This window comes from Anser cygnoides, chromosome 5, assembly GCF_040182565.1.
Source record: "Anser cygnoides isolate HZ-2024a breed goose chromosome 5, Taihu_goose_T2T_genome, whole genome shotgun sequence".
Classification (NCBI taxonomy): Eukaryota; Metazoa; Chordata; class Aves; order Anseriformes; family Anatidae; genus Anser; species Anser cygnoides.
In genome coordinates, this window is record NC_089877.1 from 65,233,066 (window position 1) to 65,255,070 (window position 22,005).

The following is a 22,005-nucleotide window of genomic DNA, read 5'->3' on the forward strand; positions in this document are numbered from 1 at the left end:
GGATGTGTGGGACCAACCTGCTTGCAGAGGAATTGATAGTCATCACCATTAATTCACCACTTCACAATTTTAAAAGAAAAATATCATCTCTTCTTTTAAAGTCATCACTACAAAGCTTGAGTTTTAATAGTCAATTAAATTGAAAGAACCAATTTGTGCATTGCTTAAACTCAATTACTAAATTGGAACACCTCTCCCTTACTCTGCTTCATGGGGCACCTAATGTTTGTTCACGCTTGCGCTTTCCTCCAGATAAGTCCATGCAAAATCTCACAAGTCTATGTTCTGAAAAGCAAAAAATGTTGGTGCCATACCATTTATCCGTGATCCTGTCTAGGGTCTGTCCATGCGAAACTCTGCAGATATGCCAGACGCTGATGTTGCCAGCTTGATTTTGGGCATTGCTAGGCTTTCTCAATGAAGATATGCATTGTTTGAAATGATGCTTCTTGCTATGGATGCCTCCCTGGCCACCAAGCTCACCTCTGCATCGCCTGTTACCCACTGGGCTGCCAGCCTTTGGCAGAGCGAGGTGAGCACAGAGAGGAAGCCGTGCCGAGCCGTGCCGTGCCGTGCCGTGCCGTGCCGTGCCATGTCACGCACGTCCCCAGCTCCCAGCCCGGGCCTGCTGCCATTAAATGAAGATGTTTCACTACATACCTGGGACAATCCGCCAGATATTGTTTGGGTCTTGTTTTGTACCCTCCTGTTGAGCTTGCCTTTCTTAAATAATACCTGAATTGATTGATTGAGAAAGTACACGTTTGGGTGTTCAATGCCTGAGATAATAGTCTGTGCGGGGAGAATAGAAAGCAGGGATTAAGACCAATTCTTGAAGATGTATACAGATATTGAAAATCTGAGTGCAGAACGTATTTTGTTATCCCACAGATCTCCTGCTGGGATGAGCTTAGCAAGCAGCAAACCAAATACCCAAGTTGAGCACATTGTTGATGCTGAGCGGATGGGGCTTTGCACGGTGCAGTGGTGGAGCTGGCTGGGACAGGTCCTGGAGCAGCTCTGACACCTGGCGGGTGCCGTCTCAGAGTCTGCTTCCGCCTGAATCTGACTCATTTGGAATGAAAATCAGTGACTTTTAATAAATATTTATGCAACTCTTTGCATCATTGGGTACAAATCAGTTTTGTTACTCCCGGTACCCAAGAGGAATTATTAAATTTAAAAAAGAATTTGCTGAAGGAAAAAAAATATATATATATAATGAAATTAGTGACATTAGGTTTTTTAGCTTCTTCTTCTTCTTTTTTTTTTTTTCCATTTCATTTTAACTTACTTTTAATTATCTATTTTTGGTGCTTAAAATTAGTAGTTACTTTAATTACCGCAACAATCCACTCTCAGGTTAATCAAAATATGTTCCTTTCCTCTGTCTGAAGCCACATTTAAAATTTGGGTAATTTAGAAACCAGCGAGCCATCCGGACACACGTCCATTACTGCAGTAATTCCTCCTAAAACACGGGTGATAATTAAAGTTGTTACCTCTTCTGACACCTGCCGCTACTTGTTACCAGCACATTGCCCTCTGAAACGTCTGCGTTTAGATAATTTATTTGAGTTAGCAGTGCATTTTTGACAGGGTTTTGCTATTCTTATTTGACTGCATTTCTAAATATTTTTATTTTCTAATGCATTGCAAACACTGCCGGTGGGCTACGTCAGGTTGGTGTGCTGGCGTCTGCTTGTGGTTAGCTGAATGGCATTGCCTTTATCTCATCAGTAAATTGTTTTTGTATTAAGAATGATAACATCTGAGTCCAAGCGCCTGTTTCTCTTTACCTGACTTGTGTATCGCTGCTTCACTGAAGAAAGGATCCAGGCAGTATTTGGGGAATACTTGTAGGATCTGTGGGATTTTCGAGGGACTGGGATGGATGAGGTACAGAGCTGTGCTGTCTCCTGGCCAGTGGAGCCAGATGTGCTTGAGGGCCCCAGGCCCTATGAAAGCACACAGACAGCAGCTTTTACACTCACTCAACAAGGAAACTCTATGGCCGTTTAGCTGGTGCCTCATTTTTTAGCAGTTACTACGGTTGAGGTAAGGAGGATCAGAACCGTGCGCGCCGGTCGGCGGCTGGATGCTGTGGCACCGCAGGTGGGGCAGATTCTGCAGCTCAGCGTCCTCAAAGCCAAGTAAAGCCCAGCACCGAGAGGCCGCTGTCCATGGGCTGTGTCAACTAGAAAAGCAGACAAGAGCCTGTGCTTTTTAAAAAGTACTGTTACAGAAAGAATTCCCCAAATGCAACAACAGAAGACAAAAGAAAGCAAAGTGCTCTAAAATAATTGCTGCTCCTCCTGGATCCTCCCAGGAGGGAGCATCCACCACACGCTGCCATGCCATCAGGACACACTCGACATAGAAACTGCCACTATCACTGTGTTTCGTGGGCAGTTTGTAGCTGTAAATAAACACATGGGAGGAGACCTATAAAATTCTCTTAATGGAAGACATACAGGTACCTTAGCTCTGCACAGCTTGCCTGTCTTCCCCGCCTTGCTGGACAGAGGCAAAGAGAACAAAATTATTTTCATCACATACCCTTCCCTGAGCTCAGCATGGCCCAGCTCCTTTGCTTCAGCTCTGTTCCCCCTGCTTTCTGCCCGTGTTGCACCTTTGGCACTGGAAGCTTCTCGCCAGTTTCTAGTTCCTGTTGCCAGCAAAATTTCTCAAAACTTTGCTCGTCTGAACTGGTCAAGGCAGAGACATCTCCACCTCTATAGTCCTGCTACATGCCAACCAGCAGAAATATCTTCCTGTTGTTATAATAAGCTACTAATTCCTAGCAGAACAATTTGTCTTTTTAATAAAGAAAGAACCTGGCTATGCCGTACTTCATTATCAGGCTTCTTTGCCCTTTAAAATTTTAATTATTAAGCACATCCTTTGCATTGTTTTCTGCAACTGTCTGGCAAGTGCAAAAATGGATCTAAAGCACTCAGCATTGTATAAAAACTCTAATTTTCATAAAATGAAATTTTAAAATGTTAATGTTACAGACTTTGAGCTTTTTCCAGGCTGGCAGTGAAGGAGAACACATTCCTGAGCCTAGAGGAGCACATCGTTCTAGTGCTTCAGAGCATCCCTAAAAATGTTCCCACTGGTGAAGGGGAAATTTGAACACAAATTTGAGCTGAAAAATAAGAGATGCATGGAGCAGCAAAGCAGGTCCCTTTGAAATGCTCATTTATGATTACCGCAGTCTTGTATGAGAGTAGGTTGGAAATTGGGGATAGAGAAGGGCACGGTCAAGAGAAGCAGGTAAGAGCCTATGGTCACTTGTTGTCAAAGAACGTGGGCAATACATCTTGTGCTTGAAAATACAGATCTCACAGCAGAGGAAGAGCAAGTGAACGGAATTCATCTCAGCAATCCAGACTTAGTCATGGGGGGGTTTGAAGGTGATGGAGAGATGGGAGGGATAATCAAAAATCTTGGAATTACCTTGTAACTAGAAAAAGTTGAAATTGAGAGTTTGGGAAAATGATCTCACTTTACTGCTTTGAAAAACCTCCAAAGAAATCAAACTTTGACTCCAGACTGCGCGCATGAAGTAGCTGCAGATTTCTCTCTGTTCCCAAGTCAAATTCACTCTGAGTGAATTACAATAAAAAGGGATGACGGCATAAACAAACCACCCACCTCACCTTCACTTGCATTTGAAGCAAGCAAGTCTGGGAAGACTACTTCTTGTCAAGAAGCCTCCAGAAGCACTTTTTTTTTTTTTTAACTGTTACCTGCTCTACAGCTTCTTCCACAGGACCACGTCCATGCAGCAGTCACACAGTCTGGTTACTTTGAAGACCCCTGAAGGTCCCATCTGTCTGGTGCAGTCACCAAAATAAGTAGTAGTATATTAAAAATACAGGGATTTGGGCATCTTTGCATTCTGTGAGTACAGTGGCCAGCCACACAGCTGAGTGTGTGCAGTGGCTTAGGGCTCTGAGCTCCCTTTCTTCTTAGCGGTGCTCAGTAACCCAGCACAGCACAGCCTGCTGCACCTGTGGGACCGCTTCTCTTCTGATGGGGCTTTCTTTAATTTTCTTAATATCCCTGGAATAGGGCTACAAGGCTCCACCTCATCTGAGTCACCAGAACAGTGTTACACATTTCCGTCCGAGCCTGCATCCTGTCACATACCTTGTCACTAGCGGTAAAATACAGGCACGTCTCAGGCACGAGAGGATAATTTAATGGTAGGAAAGCACGACACGGAAGAAACTTGTTCAGCATTTTCAACAGAGGTTAAAGAAACGCCAAGGGAAACCGCAGTGCGAGCGCTAGGAAAGTTCTTTGAGAAAAGTACAGAGCTTGGTTTAATGCCAAATCAGGGAAACTAAGAAAGTCAAAATTGGGCGAGGATAGGTGCCATCAGGGGAAGAGGCAATCACAAGGAAAAATAAGTGTCATTTTTCTGCCTGTACAGTGAAAATGGAAATAGATGAATGGAAATCATGTATTTACTAAAATAACATACTTAGAATGAAAGCCACTTATGAGAAATTTATGTATTTTCGCAAACTCAAGGCCCCCACCTGATGGGTAATCGTTTTGCAAACGTTCCTTCTATCAGGATCGTGGTGCTGTCATCACGAAATCAATCTATTGCAGAGGGAAAGATGTTTGCAAGCTTGGTATTTTCTTTTGTTATGCTACAGAAAATTTACAGTAGCAGTACATCAAAATGTATATAAAAATTTGATTCCGAGCCATTCAAAAATAAGTACTCACATCTGTAGTAATTAATTTTAGCAGGGGAAGTGGGAGAGTTGAAAAGGCTAATTCAAATGTATATGGGAATATTTCTAATGTTTTCATGAAACATTTTAAGCATTCTTCTGCAGAGGGAAATAGCTGTTCTGAGGATTTCTTCACAGCGTGCATTTCCTTCAGGAAGTCTAAACGAGGCTTTGCTGTTCTCCTCCTGTATCTGCACTTGTGAAATTAGAGACAGAGAATTTAGCAAAAAAAGTAGTGCAACATTCAGAAGCACGATTCTTATTGATTTTCTTGGGGTTGGTAAATTGAATTAGAGAAGCAATGGTTGTTTTACAATTTTCAGTTTGCAATGCTGACGCTTGTTATGCTTGTTCTTCACAAAACCGAGGGTTGTCTTTCAAAACAGCAAGCTGAGGGCTCTCCTTTGAGATTTGTACCAAATTCTTTTAATTGTCATTTAAAAAATATGGCTAATTTTCCCAATTTTCTGAAAGATAAGGCAAATGCTTATGCATATTTTTTTGGGGGGAAAAAAAAAAAAAAAGAAGTAATGTCTTATGAAGTCAGAGGTGGAAGTTAAACATATAAATACATCTTTTGCTGTCAGGTGCTGATGTTCTGACTCTGATCCCACGGTGTCCTAGCTGGCAAAGATGCTCCTGTCTTTATGCACACTCCCTGTCTTGGGTGTTGAGCTGTGGGTCCCCAGAGCTGCCGGTGCATTTGTGTTGGAGGTAGCTGGCTGTGTTTGCTAGCAGTGCAAACAGAAATCCCAGGCAGAATGTGGCCATTCTCATTACCACTAAATTTGCACCATAAAACAGAACTCCTTTTCCTCACAAAAAAACTTACAGCAAAATTTGATGTAGTCATTGGATCCACACGATTGCTGCCTGCTGGGACTGCCTTGGTTGGGTTTTTGTTATATAAGCAGACTGAAATAAACTCTTGCTATTTCATTACCAATTTTAATACCTAATTTGCATTAACTTTTTGGCCTGGGTTCCTAAAGAAACAAGACCCAGAAGACTGTCCTGCCTGTATCTGTCCATCTGTCCTACTGTCACTCTCAGAGGTTGCTGAACCCAGCTCTTCATTTGGGTCAACTGTGACGGGGAGTAGAGGTGCAGCAGAGAAGGGCCCCACCAGTGCTCTGACAGCATGTGGATGGGTTAAGGAGAAAGATGTCATTATGGGAAATCTGAAGGGCAAGATCACATTAATCAAAAAACAGAAAAAACTTGTTAACGGGGCACAGTGTATGAACTCTCTGACTTTGTAGCCAGGTCTGTGGAAGCCCCTGCTGAGCCACCTTATGTTTTTGGTGAATATCTCTAATCCCTCTCTTCAGGATGTCTCAGGCATGCCTATACTTCTCTCCCTGTATATTTATACATTGCAGGAGCCAGGGAGCTCCGTGGCCAAGTCTCCTTGACTTTTGCCAGCAACGTGCAAGCAGTAATTTCCTGAAGAACAAACCCTCCCTGGGCAGGAGGTGGTCACCACGCTCGTGTGCTCAAGGCAGTGACAGGAACGTAGCCTGAGGCTCTCACTGCACGTTTCGCTTCAGTGAAAAAGGGTAGAGACATGCTCGTACTCCGCACTGTGAGCTCTCACCCAGCATTGCCCGAGCCCATGGCGCTTTGGTCAGTGCATGGTTGTCACACTCGGTTCTCATTTACTCTGGCTCAGCAGGAAAATCTGCAGTATGAATTGATTACTGCTGACAAATGCAGTGCATCAGTCAAACTTCAGGAAAGATGCAGGAGAAAATGGATTGAATTGAAGAGCAATTTAGTGAGAGAATTACTCAAGCTAGAGGAATTTATTTCTGTAAACAAGTTACTTGCTTTTGACTACATTTAAACACTTGAGGTAGGGTAGAGGCTCCCTTTGCAGGTGTACCCACGTGTGCACAGACACACGGCTCTGGCTGTGAGGGGTGCAGTCAGCGCCGTGCGTGGCTGAGCAGCACGTTTCATCCTCAGCGTGCAGCCGAGGGGGTTTCTGCAAGTTGTTGAGTCAGGTGGGCACCCCTCCAGCACAAACTATACGTTACAGGATGTAATGCAAAAGCGTTTCAAAAAATACCTGTGACAACAGTGGTTCTGATAGGGTTGTTTTCATATGATGTCATAGAGTGGCTCATAAATATTAAAGGATTTGCAAAATAGAGCAATGAAACTTTGAAAACTGAAGATCTACACAAAAATTAAGTCATATGTCATCAGGCAAATGCATGACGAGTGAGAGTTGTGTCTGGCATGCAGTATCCTTTTCAACATAGTAAAAGATAGCATAAATAACTGCAGCTATAACTTAGTACATGAAAGGGCCTGTGAGTGTTACAGACACTTAATTCTGATGAAGGAAGCATTTTCTTTAGTGAAGATAGTTTCAGATGCCTAGGAAAGGTTTTAAACTAGAAGAAGGTAGATTTAGATTAGATATAAGGAAGAAGTTCTTCCCTCAGAGGGCGGTGAAGCCCTGACACAGGGGGCTGGAACCGGGCGGGTTTTAAGGTCCCTTGGGCACCAGCCCCAGCCGCAGCATCCACACACACAGGAGGCACTCGAAGACCTCCACTCCCAAGATCACCAAGTGCCCCCAAATTAAATAATGCCAGAACTGAGCTCTCAGACCAGCTGCAGAAGTGTTTCTCACTGAATGAGCTTCACCTTTTTCCTTGTGGTAGCCCCACGTGTGTCCTTACACCTTCTTGCTCCCCCACGTGCCAGGCCTGCCCTAAGGACACCCTCTGTGTTCTCCCCATGTCGGCAGGACACGGCCCCACAGCCCTTATTTCGTGGGCTGCAATGAACCCCTTGGCACCGCTTCTCTCTGAGTTTGGGAAACTGAAACATAGAGAATGGTCAGAAATACTCACTGCTGGTAGGGCTCGCCTTGGGAAAGGGGTTTTTACCTCTGCATATTTAAAGGCAGCATCTTGATTCACGCCTAGAGGTGCTTCACTGGAGTTGCATGGACAGCCTGAAATCTGGGTGTCCCATGTCACCGAGAGGGACACCGGGACCCTCACGCTGGGCTGTCCTGTGCAGTGTACCTGCAGACCCACCTGTGCCTTTGTGTGGTCCCCAGTGGATGGCTGAGGGATCCCAGCTGCCTGCCGGACACTGGGGCATTTGGGGCTGTCTCCCTGCCTCCCTGTCTCACACCAGAAATTCTGTCCTTGCAGAAACAGATGCATGCAATTTCAGAAGAAAAAATAAAAGGTTAAAACATAATTTTTACCAATAAAAATAGCAGTGCCATTAAGAAACCAAACTGTTTCCTAGTCCACAATGATGTATTGTTTCTGTTGGCACAACTGAGACCAGGAAGGATTTCTTTGTTTTTGTGAGGCCTGTGAAAATTTTATTTCCATTTGGAGAAAAGAGATGGTAAATGAGATTCATTCTTTTTTAAAGAACGTAGTTAGATTGGCAATTCCTTAAACAGACTTTGCTTGCTCCTAGATGAGGGACATTTAGCCAAATCACAATGTATTAGCTAGCATATGTACTAAGTAAGTGTTTTCCTCAAGTAATGTGCATTGCAGAAACTATATACTGCTGGGATGAGTGATCTGGCCCTAAAGACAACTGTTCCATCCATACTTTTGCTGTTAGAGAATTCTTTATTCTCTGAAACATACATATATTTAAATCGAATACAAACCATATTGCCATTCAATAAGCAAATCAGCACCCTACTGCAATGCGTCTGTGTTTTGGAGCTAATTTAAAACATCACAGTTACATTTTGAGAACTTCATTAAAAATCTAGTGGCTATTTCCTTTCCTCTCATGCAGCGATTGTCTTAAGTATTTAAGAAATGGTTTGTTGAAACGTTCTTATCTGACAGTTGAGCTGTTATTTTTTGGCAAAAAAAATCATTCTTACTTAAAAACTTAAGCAAAATCAGTATGTTCCCTTTCCTTGAAAATGCACATTGGCATCACGCGCTTGTCTTATTGCATTATTACTCCTTGATCTATTTATGCAGAGATTCATGTAGGTTGCTTAAAATGCAGTCTTGTTTTTCCAGTTCATTTACCGAGACAACCTAGCGTGTTCACTGTGCTCGCTAAAGAGTAAAGCTCCAGCATGCCATGCTTTAAAAGGGTTGGGTTTGTCATCCTGATTGCAGCCACATTCATTGACTTGTCACTATGTAATTATTTTGTATGGAAAAAAAAAATGTCATTCATAAATAGCTTTTAGAAATCACAGGAAAATGAATTAGCTCACTAGTGACAGGAATGTGCTGTGTGCCGTTCAAGATCCAAGCAGGGAAGGTTGTGGCACTGTGGTATGCTCAGCTAAGTCGTTATCACTGAAATACGAAATTTGTCCTTGGATACTTTCCCGATCACGGAAATGCAGTTGTTCTTATAAGCGTAAAGTGTTTAGCTTAAACTTAGGGTCTAAATCCTGATGCCACTTTGATAATTCTCTCTCTTGTTGCCCTGATAAAAGCAATGCTCTGGCTACGGCAGACAGACTGCTGTTTGACATGCAGAAGCACATCCCTGCTGTTGGCGGTAGCGCTGCTGGCAGCGCCCAGCTCGCCCCCGCTGCTGTGCCCTGCGCTCTGGTGGGTGAGAGCGGCAGCTCCTAGTGTGTGAACTTCTGGTTCGCTCTGTCACTGAGAGGGAACGGGAAACTTACCCTTAAAACCATCCTTAACGCGGTTTAATAATTAACCCGCCTTTTGTGAATGCCTAACAAAACGGGGATTAAAAATTGAAAACCTCTTTTGAGAGCTGCCTAGCAGTGGTGCAAGAGTAGGAAGGCCTGTGCCACTGGGGCGGGGAACAGGGCAGCTCTTGTTTAATCCCATAGACTCGTGTGAATTCATCTGGGACTTAGCCAGTTTTCAAGTCTTAAAATGGATTCTGCTGGTTTATATCACACTTTGGCCTTTCTCTAAGGAGGGAGAGAAAGGTATGTAGTTGAATGCAGTGTCACCACATTCAAGGTTGTGTCTGATCTGGGTCCACGCAGATGAGAAGTCCACACTGTGACCTTTTCCTAAGAGCAAGATAATGCGGGCTGCTTTCAGTCAACAGGTGCTTCAACACTTTCCGTTAAACTCTGAAATTGTGCCTTTACTTGAAGGACTTGCAGCGGCACACCCTTTAGAGGAGAGATGCAGTGGATTTACTGGCACCTCCGGAGGGTCCCTCACCCAGTGCGTGGGGGCAGCAGAGCCCCGTGACACTGCACTGCAAGAAGCGAGGACGAGCCTGAATTTGTTCTGCTGAGGCAGGAAGAAATTACTTAAACTCTGTGTCTGGCAAAGGCAGCAGGGCAGTTCTGCATTTTGCTGTAAACCCTTCTTTATTGCAGTGAGTGGACACTCGGCTCCGTCTCCCACGTCCCTGCGCACTGAGGAATTCTGTCCCCTTGGGGCACTGCAGACCAGGATCTGCTCTGCCAGCAGACAGAATCCACCCTCAGTGGTACAAGCCAAGCATGGTAACACCTAAAAGGGTTAGCGAGGGTGGGGATGAAGAACGTGCTTTAGGGAGATCAGTGCTGGACATTACAATCCTGGGTGCATTTTTGTCACTAAGATCCACCAGAAGAAAGGTTGTTCATTTGAAAATGTTTTTTATATTTGTCTTGTTAGCAGTGCTCATATTTTCATTCGAGCTCTGGGTAACTTTTTTACAAGAAGAGCTCCAAAACAATAAGGAAAACAATACCCCAGACAGGCAGTTGGTATTAATTTATCTGAATAGAACAGAATAGAATAGAATACAATGCAGTGCAGTGCAGTGCAGTAGTGTAGTTGGAAGGAACTTTCAAAGATCATCTAGTCCAACAGCCTGGCCACTTCAGGGCTGACCAGGAGAGAAAGCACATTAATGAGAACACTGACAGCCCTGGGGGATCAACCACCTCGCTAGGAAGCCTGTGCCAGTGTCTGACCACCCTCACAGTAAAGGAATGTTTCCTAATGCCCAGCCTGAGCTCCCCTGGCACAGCTCTGTGCCATTCCCACGTTCTACCATTGGTGCCCAGGGAGCAGACACTCCTATTTTCTCTGCACTTGCCTTCCTCAGGGAGTTGCAGAGAGCAACTAGGCCACCTCTGAGCCGCCTTCTTTTCAGACAGGGCAACCCGAGTGTCCCCAGCCTCTCCTCACAGGACATGCCTCCCAGCCCTTTTACCGGCTTTGATGCCTTAAGCACCAGTCAGAAAGCACCAGGTCTGCTGCACTGCGCAGGTGAGCTTTGGTGCTGCCTGTGAGCTGAACAGAACCACTGGACAGCAGGGAAGGAAAGGTGGCAGCGGGGGTGCTGTGGGAGCTGTGGGTGATCTGGGAGCAGCGATTGCTGGTCCTGAAGCATCAATGGAGAATGCAGCCAGCAGCAGGTGCAGCCTCCCATCCACAAGACCCCATTGGCACTGTGAGTAGGGTTAGCTGATGCATACACTTGATTATTAATGCGGACTTGCTTGTTTGGTTTAAGTCATGGAGTGAGGATGTATTCAGATTAAAGAATAGTAAAACTGAAATGTGTGACACTGGCAGAGTAGCTTTTTTGCTTCTGTGCACCTCAAAGACTATAAATCCTTCTGCATGTAGCAGGTATGGAAAAAGCAGTGTAGAGTATAAGGAGTTTCGATTGCTCAGAGTTGCACACACAGATTCATAAAGAATTGAAAATCACACAGCGTTATTTGTAACTATCCCTCTCAGCACTCCAGTCAGAGGATGGGGACAAACAACCTTCTGTGTCTTTCCTCGTGGTGACTGCATAGTGTTGGTCACCCTCCACTGGCTTCTGAAGGTGCTGAGGTCTGCCAAGACGTTGTCTGCACACACGGAACATTTTTCCATCTCATTAATAGCTCTCTGGAGAATATTCTGACATTAATGTCTTTAAGCTTTGGATTTGGCTTTGGAATTGGCGACTCAGATTCTTCCAAGTTTTTGTATTTCAAAGCATCCTTCACGTGTCCCCGGTCAGACTCTGGAGCTGGCCAACACTCCAGTAGCTGCTTCCATTAAACGTGCAGTCATGAAGTGCAGTTCAGTAACAGGGAGAGTCTGAAGGTCATGAAATAAATTAGCAAACACAGAGCACAGCATACGCTGTGTTAGGAGCACAGAAAAAATCAGGATTTTTTGCTAAAAGGCCACGAAGCCCTACATGTTGAATTTCCTTGATGTTCTCCTGTATGTTTTCAAAGTGCGTACCAAAATGGTCCCAAAGGCCACTCAGCTTCTACGCAACAGAGAGTAACATCTGCCTGGATCAAACCCACATTGTGCACAGTGAACTTTTGGACCTTAACTTAAAGCTCTCGCTTCACTCAGCAAATGTTCCGCTTTGCCTGGGTGTGCCTGGCTGTAAATATTTTTGTGCTTTTCTATCGCAGCTCCTAAGTGGGTGGCAGCGGTGGCCTTGGCTGCAGCTCCGAGCAGCTCTCTGCTGGCAGGGTGCAGCTGCTCTGAGCAGTTCTGGTGCCATCGAGGCATCGCGTGGAGGTGCTTCCTTTCCGTGACCGGCCTTTCACTGAAGACAGGTCCAGGTAGATTTTTATAAATGAGACCTGTTAGTGTAACCCGCGCTGCACAAATATTCAAGCAGCGATAAGCGAGTGCTTTCAAATCTCTGATATTTACTACCAGCAGGATGAAAGCAAGTGAAATAAGTGAGACTTTCCTGGAGAAGATGTGAAGTTCCCGTGGCTCCGATTTCCGTGCTTGGTGCACTGCTCCTCCGTGGGCGGTAGCCACGTCCCCTACACTGCTGCAGCCCAGGTGACCTAGAAAACCAACGACTCCACTTTAAAGAAGACGTAAAAAGTTAGCCTGTACCTATATGCCCGAGACTAACTTGTTCAAGCTTGTTATATGAAAAATTAAGCTTCCTCCTTTTCCTTTGTTTTCAGTCTGCGGAAGACTGCAGTCCCGGTCGGTTGCTAATGAGCAAGTCCCTTCAGACTGCCCCGAGCAGGTCACTTCTCTGCCTTGCACATCTCCTTTGGTCACGATTTGGCTTTATTGTATTTTTAGCTTCTATTTTCATTCAGCAGCATGCAGGTTCAGACATATTCAAATATGTATTATATGCTCTCAGAGGGGGTTTCTGATGAAAGCTGAACAGGCACTGGCTGCAAAATGGAGCGTAAAATTTTCTGTCCGTGCCATAGCCCAGTTCTTTTACCCATACATGCACTGGTATGGATCCGATTTGCCATAAAGGAGAAAGTGAATACAGGTAAGGTTTTATTGCCTTTCCGATCAAAGAAAGTTGCACCTAACAAATACAGTTTGTCCCTGCATGTAGGGTTATTAAAGGTAAAGAAACACTGAGAAAGACCTTCCAGCTCTGAATACCCTAAACTGCAGTTTAGTTAGCAAGGGGACCGAACTGGCCTAATTTAGATTTTAAAAGATGTTTTTATCATCAGTCATTTGTATCAAAAAAAAAAAATTAAAACAGAAGGCAGTGTAATTAGCAAGTTTTTAATAGGCATTTGTGCTGTGTTTTGATTTTACTCCGTCAAAAATGACCTCTCCTATTTCCTGGGTTATCCTGTCTTTAAAACTTCAGCTGTAATGCATAATTAAAGATAGCTTAATTGTTGGATCCTGTAGCTTCCAGACCTCTTGTACTATCTCTCCTTAAATTGTTCCCATTTGTTTCTCTTTCAAATACCAAGCCATAGTTTTGGATCATGGACAGCTGTTTCTGGCATCTGAACCACGCATCCATCAATTTTGTAGTCCGTGAAAAACACACTGCGTCTTTGGACTCCAAGTTCCTAATTAATAACAACTCAGGGACATTTAGTTCCTTAAAAAAAGAAAAGAGGTTTTTTGTTGGTTGGTTTGTTTGTTTTGATGATTTTCTGTGTACCAAATATAGCCAATTACACAAAGATGTAAACACAAAATAAATAAAATGAAGGGCAGGAGAAATACAGAATGGTAATTTAAGGTAAAATAAATAAAATGAATGGCAGGAGGCATACAGAATGGTAATTTTAGGTAAAGAAGGCCAATCACAAGCCCGGGTCATTACTGTTAGCTAGTGGGCTCAGCATGTCCCGGGCCCCAGCAGGCAAACCACACGGCGCTGGCCTCTTGGTCCCCCTTGCTGTGGCAGTGGCTGGTGTCCGTGTTTGCAGGGGAGCAGGGAGCTGGTACAGACTCAGCACAGAAACAGATGTGGGGTTTTGACAGTTCCAGTGATCACGTGAAAATATTAGAAAAGAAGAGAGATGTCATCAATAGCAATATTACATGATGCACAGTGGAAAATCAAGTGATGATAAGTGTGGCAGAGCATGCATTGCAGCTGGCCTTGTTATTTTTGCCTGAATTACAGGTATTTGTCACCGTGAGTCATTTCAGGGCCGTAACTACCCTTTGAAATGAAGCTGACACAGTTGCCACCTATCTGATAAGGTTTGTGTTGAAAATGAGATAGCTCTGATTACGTTGCTGGGCAAACGTGTTAAAGAAGAGTAACCACTGGATGTCTGCAGCAGATGAGGCAGACGCTGCGTGGAAGTGCTCCTCTACAGCGTGCAGATGGGTAGCAGTATTTGCCCGTCAACCAAGTATTTCCCGTTGCTCTTTTATATATGTGACTGCTAAAGAAAACTCCTTTTTTTATCAAGAAAAATCAATTGTCAACGTTATTATAAATTGTAAAGAAATGACTTTAAGGACTGCAAGAGCTTTTTTATCGGAGTATGCAGTAGATTAATACACATTGCATTCGGTTGTCGTTAATTAAAGAGATGCTTGTCTGACTTTTTGAGTCAATAAAGAAATTTACGGCTGAAATCAATAGGCCAAGTACAATGGACTACAGATGTGTTTATTTTTTATAAACATAACTGTGCATATAGGCAATCAATATTTAATCATCCCATAGGATTAATTTCTCAGGAAATCTATATGTTCAAGTCTTTTAGAGAATATACTGTTGGCTGGTTTCTCAATAGGAAACAAGGAATAAGTACCCTTTTATTGACAGCAGAGAGGAGAGGGTTTCAGCCTGTTGCAATAAAACGTTGCCACACTTTTACACCCTTTCTCTGATGTCAGGGAAATTCATTTTACTTTTCTGTTAGCTTTAGGAACAAAGATTTCTAAATATTCTAAGGTAACCAAGATAAATGAAGAGTCCCTGTGAAGCCTTCTGTGCTCTGGATGGACTGAATGTAGGTGTGCTCTGCTAAATTAATTACAGGTTAGACACATGAAAATGCTAATAAATGCTCTTGGAGCTAAAGTGTTTTTTCCTCAGTTCTTTTACAGGCATTTACAAACCATTGGAAAACTGTTCTTTCAGTGTGGTCAAAGCAAATTCCCAAATGCATATTACATCCTTATCTTTGTAAGGATATAATAATTTCTCTCCTTCAAAAATTCCTTTTCAGTGAACCCCGATTCTTCCTAAGTTTAGAGCTCCAGACACACAAATTGACATCCAGGAAGGAGTTCTACAGGGATGTTTAGTTCTGTTCTCTCTTTGAAGTGTGAATCTTCATTTTTTAATATAAAAAGGCACAGCCTGGACATTGGAGAGAGGCTGTACGCCCCACTCCAGTGTCTTTGCTCCATCAGTGGTGTTCGGTAGAGGGTTCCAATGAGGTGGGCGATGCCCAGGTGGCTCCTGCCCACTCGGGGGAGCTGCAGGAGATGCCCAGACCTCTGGAGGCAGAGAGGCATTGTTGCAGGAGCAGGGGCAGAGGGCCAAGTTGTTCTTGCTGCTGGATGGCCCAACGCTGAGCGAGCAGGAGCTTGGGTGCTGCTCCAGGGGTCTGGCTTTGCAGAACTGTCCCGGCTTCATGCAGGGAGCTTGACCTGCCACGGAGGGATCTGCATCCTGTATTTTAGAGGGTCTGGACTGTTTCATCATTGGTGCCTCCATATCATACAGAGCTTCAGAACTGTTGTGCCAGCCCAGGGCACCACTGCTGTGAATTGGGAGGAGGGCTCCCCTCGAGGACTGCAAGGTGGGTGACCAGCCTGGTGTCCGGGGCTGGCACTGGTGTCCCCGGCCCTGGGAGGGATGTCCCCGGGCAGCCCCTTCACCCTCAGCCCCCTGCTGTCCCTGTTCTGCTCAGGGTTGAGCTGAACATCACGGGAGCTGTGTGGGTACGGGTTTTCTTTATTCATTTCTTCAGCAGCTGAGCTGAAAAATCAGGCAAGGGGATGTTTTGTGTCAAACCTAGTGACAATTTTGAGATGTTTGTGGAGTTTTTTTTTTTATGGTTTCCATGGTAAAAACAAGAATTAGAACAGAGACAGTGCTGATTGCAAGGCGAAAAGATGTGTGTTGCTTCCTATGGAGAAATACCAATATCCAGTACGGCTTAGGATGCATGGTACTGAAATGAAAAATCAAACTGTTTTCCTTTCAGAATGAATAAAGTGATAGAGTTGCTTTATTTGCTTTTGTGGGTAGTTGTAGAAAAGGGTGATAATCCAAAGCAGCAACTGAATTTGATATAAATTAATGACTAGCTTTAGTAATAGGAAACTTTAAAAATGTATTATTAATTATTAAAAATATTTGCTGAAGTATGTGTTTCAGTATCCCCATATCCGAAGGCTACGTGTAATAGGGAATATTTTTTATGGTAGACCTCTGTAAGGAGTCAGGAATACCTCAAAGCAACAGCTAGCTGACTTCAAACAACTGCCAGAGAGTCGGTGGTAGCTCACCCAACCTGTGGCACAGCATTGTTAGCACAGCATTCACACGTAATTGGCAGCCAACCTGTTGGCATGAAGCATGAAGCACAAGACGCTGATGATGTCTGTTCCAAGAAATGATTTTTTTTTGTTCTGTTGTTTTTGGTGTTGTTGTTATTTGTTCTTTTATTTTTAGTGTTGAAAACTAGGTAATGTTCTGCAGAGTTTTATGTTCCTTTGATTCTTAATTTTTGTGAAGGGGACGGGTACAATCATGACATGATGTTTAGTGGTATGCAGCTCACAGCTGACATAGTGAATTTTTAAAAAAAGTCTTGCAGAGTTTAGAAAATTTAAATAATGTGTCTAAAAAATGTAGAAACATAAACCATTGCACATTTAAAATATAAAATCATTCTATCTGACTCACGAGGTAACTTAGTGAATTTACAGACGCTCACAAACAGCTGGGATGTGCTCCAGCCAAAGGCTTTCGTTTTTTCCACCTCGAGCACCAGCTTTTATCCGAGAGCACTTCCCAGTTCAACTGCACAAGACGTGGCGAGCATCCATCCATGCGGGGCAAGTAAGAAGGTTCATATGGGCAAATTCCCAATGCACTGCTTTAAAAACACTTTCTAAACCTTATCATAAGTATCCTTATTGTCTTCTCGGCAGCAGACCCCTCGCCCTGCTCTCAAGGACAGCAGTCTCCTCGAGACAAGGCTTATCGATTGCTGGGAGGCTCCCTGGCAGCCTGGGGAGCCGCGCGGTGCATCATGCATCGGTCCCACTGCGGGAAAGGTCCGGACGCCCTTCCCCTTCATTTCTGCAATGTTTCATACAGTCTGTGCTGCGAGCACGTGGCGCGGGTCACAACTCAGTGGCTGCTGTGCCTCGCGAGGCCGAGGGGCAGAGCGGCGTCCTGGCACCTTCACGCGCCTTTCCGTTCTCCGTACGTAAATTTGGCACCGCTCTCCTGGAGCACTCGGGTTTCGGTGGCTCCTGGAGGGTTTTTGTGGTCTGGGAAGGTGGGTGTGGGGGGTGTAAAACAAGGGCTGCTCATCGGCGGAGGGCAGCAGGAAGGTATCTGAGTGGCGTGAGCCTCCATGCCTGCCAGTGCTGGCTTTGTGGGCTGTGGGGTGTCAGAGTGACACACTGCGCAAAGCCCAGCTGGTACCCATGGCATGGCCTCATTCACAGGTAGCCAAGAAGAAACAAGGAAAAAAACCTGAATTTCTGTTAAACTGCGCGCACCATGGGGTTCATTTTTTGTCGGTCAGTCCTTATGTATGAAGGGCTATCAGAGATCCGGCATCTGACAGAACCTGTCAAATCTGAATGTTTCATGAGCTCCACTGGGATGATCTTATATAGATATAATATAAACGCACATATCTGCAATATCTTTATTATCTTTAATCCCTCCTTGTAGTGTAGTGGCCCTGGGAAACCACTGGCAGAGGAAGGCTCCACCGTTCCAGGCTATGTACAAAGTTGTGGTGGATGTTTTATCAATATCGTGCCTTACCAAGGGGGGTCTTTTAATGCTTTCAACAGGAAAGAGGCGATGCTAGCTGGGGAGACAGAGGGCTGGTGCTGCTTGGGCAGCTGGCAGCCCCCAGCTCCCCTGTCTCCCCCTGCCCCACGTGCTCATCCGAAAGCTTTCTGGTCTGGGTGCTGGGTGTCAGAGGCAGACTGCCGCCCTGTGCACGTGCAGAGTTTGTATTGAACAGATAAACTTTTCCTCACAGTAACTTGTTTTTACATTTTTAACCTCATCTGAGATTTTATTCCCTAGCATTTCTCGTATGCAAGGCTTAACCCCTGCGGGGCCAGCCATGAGGAGCCACCTGAGCCTGTAGCACGGCATACGGCATGTGCAAGAGCAGAAATAATGTCACAGATGTGCTCAGCATTGGTTTAACCCATCCCTGCGAAGGCTCAAATCGCAATAAGACGCACATTGACTTCAGTGGCACCAAAATGAGGACAAAGTTCCACATTCCCAACTTTCTCAAGGATTGCTCTTGCTTTTTGCTTCACGGTCTGGGTTTTATTTAATGGGCATATAATTGTACATGTGTGACATGGTATGATTATCCAAGAATTGACATCTCTTTCCCACTGCTATAAATTGAAAGCTTGAAGTCTCTTAATATTGCTGCAAATGTCATTTATTTGGATGAAATGTGGTAGATTTAGTACTAGATTTCAGTGATTTCAATGTGCATTTTTATTGCATCTGCAAATTAAAGTTTTGGGATAAAAATTTTTCTGTTTTTAATAAGCGTGAAGCTCTGCATTGATGAACATGGGATAACTAAGAATTTCCGGGCACTCACAGATACAGTGTGCTTAGTGAACTTCTCATTTTAGCCGAACTGCACTTGTACAGTTGTCTTGGGATGTGTGGTAAATATTTAATGATTTTTCCTTTGTTTCCTGGAGATAGTGTCTGTAATAAGCCTGAGTACCTGCAAGTAATATTGAAATGTCAAGTCACTCTGCTGCCCAAAATGTGCGTAATTTCTACTTGTCTATGAACCAGTCAACACAATTGCAGAGACAATGTGGCACTCGTCTTGTGATGCCTTCTTAATTAGGTATTTTTTTTCATTTATTGGTAAAGGCATATAAATAAAAGAAACTATAGATTTTGATGCTGAAAGCACTGCAGTCTATAAAGCACAGAAATCTGTGCTTTGGGTTTTTTTTTGTTTTCGTTTTTTGCTTGTTTGTTTGTTTAATAACACAGCCTCTTGTTTGCTCCTATTGTCTTTCATTGTTCTCTGAAATCCATCCATCTTTGAGACCACAAGGATTGCTGATAATTGTGCACTAGCCTATTTCTTTCTCACTCACCGAAAGTGGTAAGTGCTTGGAAATCAAACTGCATTTCAGTCCTCCGGCGTGCTTTCATTAGCTCCAAACTACGCCCCAAATGCCAGCCGTGGAGCCTCGCTGCCTGCAAGGGGAGGCAATGGGCGCCGGTGGAGCAGGGCCAGCAGCACATGGGCAGCTCTGGGCTCCGGGGCCCCCACCTCAGCCCGCTGTGTGCTGCCGCAGAAAGCACCTCTGGCACCGTGCTCAGCCAGTTTTATTTTAAAATCATGGAGGAAACGAGGCTGCCAGGCATGGGGAGCCAATTTACTGCTCAGGCTTGAAGGGACAGCAGGACTCGTGGGGAGCTAGTAAGGTCAGCCTCTGGAAGGTGATGAAATGAGCTGAAATGAACAGCTTTTAAAAATTTTTTTTTTTTTTTTTTAGTATTTTAATTTATTTATTTACAGGGGAAAAAAAAAGCTTATTAAACATTTTAGGAAGTGGGTTTGAAACTTAGGGGCAGATTTGCAAAATACTTTAGGCTCCAAAAGATGGAAGAATTCAGCGAGTGTTTGAAAAATGTCTCAGCATCTGCCTGACGGTGGGAGTGCTAATGCACCGCCACAAACTGGGCTCTCGGTCCTTTGCTGCAGTCTCTGAGAAATGTCGGAAATCCCTGGGAACTGAATTAACGCCGTGCTTCCCTGCTGAGTGCTGCACGGTGCCAGCAGGCGTCGCGCTGCCCGAGGCTGGCGTGGGACCTGCGTGGCAGGGGAGGAGCTGATGCTGTGACAGTGGGAACGGCAGCAGGTTGGCCTCACTGATGGTTTGGCGGTCTGTGGTCTCCTCTCTCTTACAGAAGTGCCTGGTAGCGGGTTATTTCCAGGTTAGGTCCAGGTTCTTGCCGTAACTAATCCCCTTTGGTTGTTTGAAGGTTTGAGAAAACACCCGGGGCAGCACAGGTCTGCGGCTGCTCCCCTGCTCTCCGACGGTGAAAACAGCATTTATCCCAACAGCTCTGACATTTCCATCCTTCTTTTGATTTTAGGCTGGACAACAGCGTTGGTGGGAGCAGGAAATTACAGTGAATGGAAACATTCAAAAGGGAGAATTAATTACCTACAACCTCACTGAGCTGATCAAGCCAGAGGCATATGAAGTCCGACTAACGCCCATCACCAGATTTGGGGAGGGGGACTCAACCATTCGGGTCATCAAGTATAGTGGTAAGAAGATCTTTGTGTAAGAGGAAATGTGTTGTGGTGCCCTCCGTGGTGCCTTTAGTCTGCTGCTACAGCTGCACTGCGTTGCATAGTGTGTATGAATTGCCAGTCCAGCGATGAATTGCCAAAATCATATCAGTTTCTATAATATAAAAGTAAAAATATAACAAATTAGTGTTATCTTCATGAAATTGGTCTTATTGAAGAGTTTATTCTTGCTCTGAACACTTGGTAGGGCAATGAGTTTTGAAAAAAAAAATCTACAAAACAAGTACTATTGTGAAGATGTCAAATTGGTGTTTTGATATTATCTAAATACTCTTTTTTTGTCAGAATCCGTATGTTTTGAGAAATGTCTATTTGAAAGTGAATGATTAAAAAGCAAAAAGACTATTCCTAGTCCAATGCAAGCAGAAAAGGGTGTCTCTATATTTTCCTCCAGAAGTTTTTCATGAGAAGGATTTATCCACTTCAACAGGAAAGATACAGTACTCCTTCCGTCCTTAGGAAATGGCCACAAGTCACTCCAGGGGAGGTTTAGGTTGGATATTAGGAAAAAAATCTTCACTGAAAGGGCTGTGAGGCATTGGAACAGGCTGCCCGGGGAAGTGGTTGAGTCACCATCCCTGGAGGTATTTAAAGAACATGTAGCTGTGGTGCTCAGGGATGCGGTGTGGTGGTACTCTCGGCAGTGTTAGGTTAACAGTTGGACTTGATTTTAACGGTGTTTTCTAACCTAAATGATTCTGCGATTCCATTCAGTCTCACGGCATTATGAGGAATTAATTCCTTGAGCTCTAAAAATAACTAAAAATACCTTTCGGAGAGCAATTATTTACGGAATAACTGAATTACTTTTTTGTTTCTCATTCGTAAAAATTACAATGGACGGACAAGACATACCTCAGAGAGACGGTAGTTCTGTTGAAGACATCATTGTGCAGTGATGCAAGTATCAAGGGAACAAATTACATTAAACAATCTCAAATACAAATTCTAAATAACACAGTTGCACATTTCACTTAATGGCAGATCTGCTAACAATGATGATTGATGATTCTTAAGTTTTAGCTGTTGTAGTGAAGTGTTTGCTAAGAATGTTTCCCAAAGCTCATCTCGGCAAATGCTCAATTAAAACAACTTGTTTACTAAATCTATCTGCTGCAACTCCTATTAGACCTTTGCTCATCATTTGGACTCGTTACTCAAGTAAATGTCCATGTTCCAACTTCAGTGGAGGGAAGCTGGTCTCCCTGGGGCTTCCTGCATACACGAGGGAAAGACCCAGGGTCTTCTGGATGGTGTTCAGGAGCAGAAGCGTCATGCAGACATTTGGGATTTCAGCAAGCCCAATCTCTGTGCTGGCTGTGATAGGTAGGCTTGCATCACTGCCCTCTCCTGTGCACCTTGAAATTTTTCCTGTGACTTAAATACTGATCAGTACCCCATCCATTGGACCAGCTCCTGCTAGGAATAAAAAATAATAATAATAATAATAATAACATTTAGCTCACTCAGTCACTTCTGCTCCTTTTTGGTGGC

General features: G+C 44.2%; 1 protein-coding gene across 5 annotated transcripts in view; it reads left to right on the forward strand.

Annotated features, from left to right (window-relative positions):
* Window positions 1-22,005, forward strand: part of MDGA2 (MAM domain containing glycosylphosphatidylinositol anchor 2) — a 336,382-nt gene that overhangs the window by 287,068 nt on the left and 27,309 nt on the right. For all 5 annotated transcript variants that reach the window (XM_066998721.1, XM_048065998.2, XM_048065999.2 and 2 more), the window contains one exon: window positions 20,289-20,466. In XM_066998721.1, the coding sequence (XP_066854822.1) occupies window positions 20,289-20,466 (178 nt within the window). The remainder of the gene's footprint in view (window positions 1-20,288; window positions 20,467-22,005) is intronic.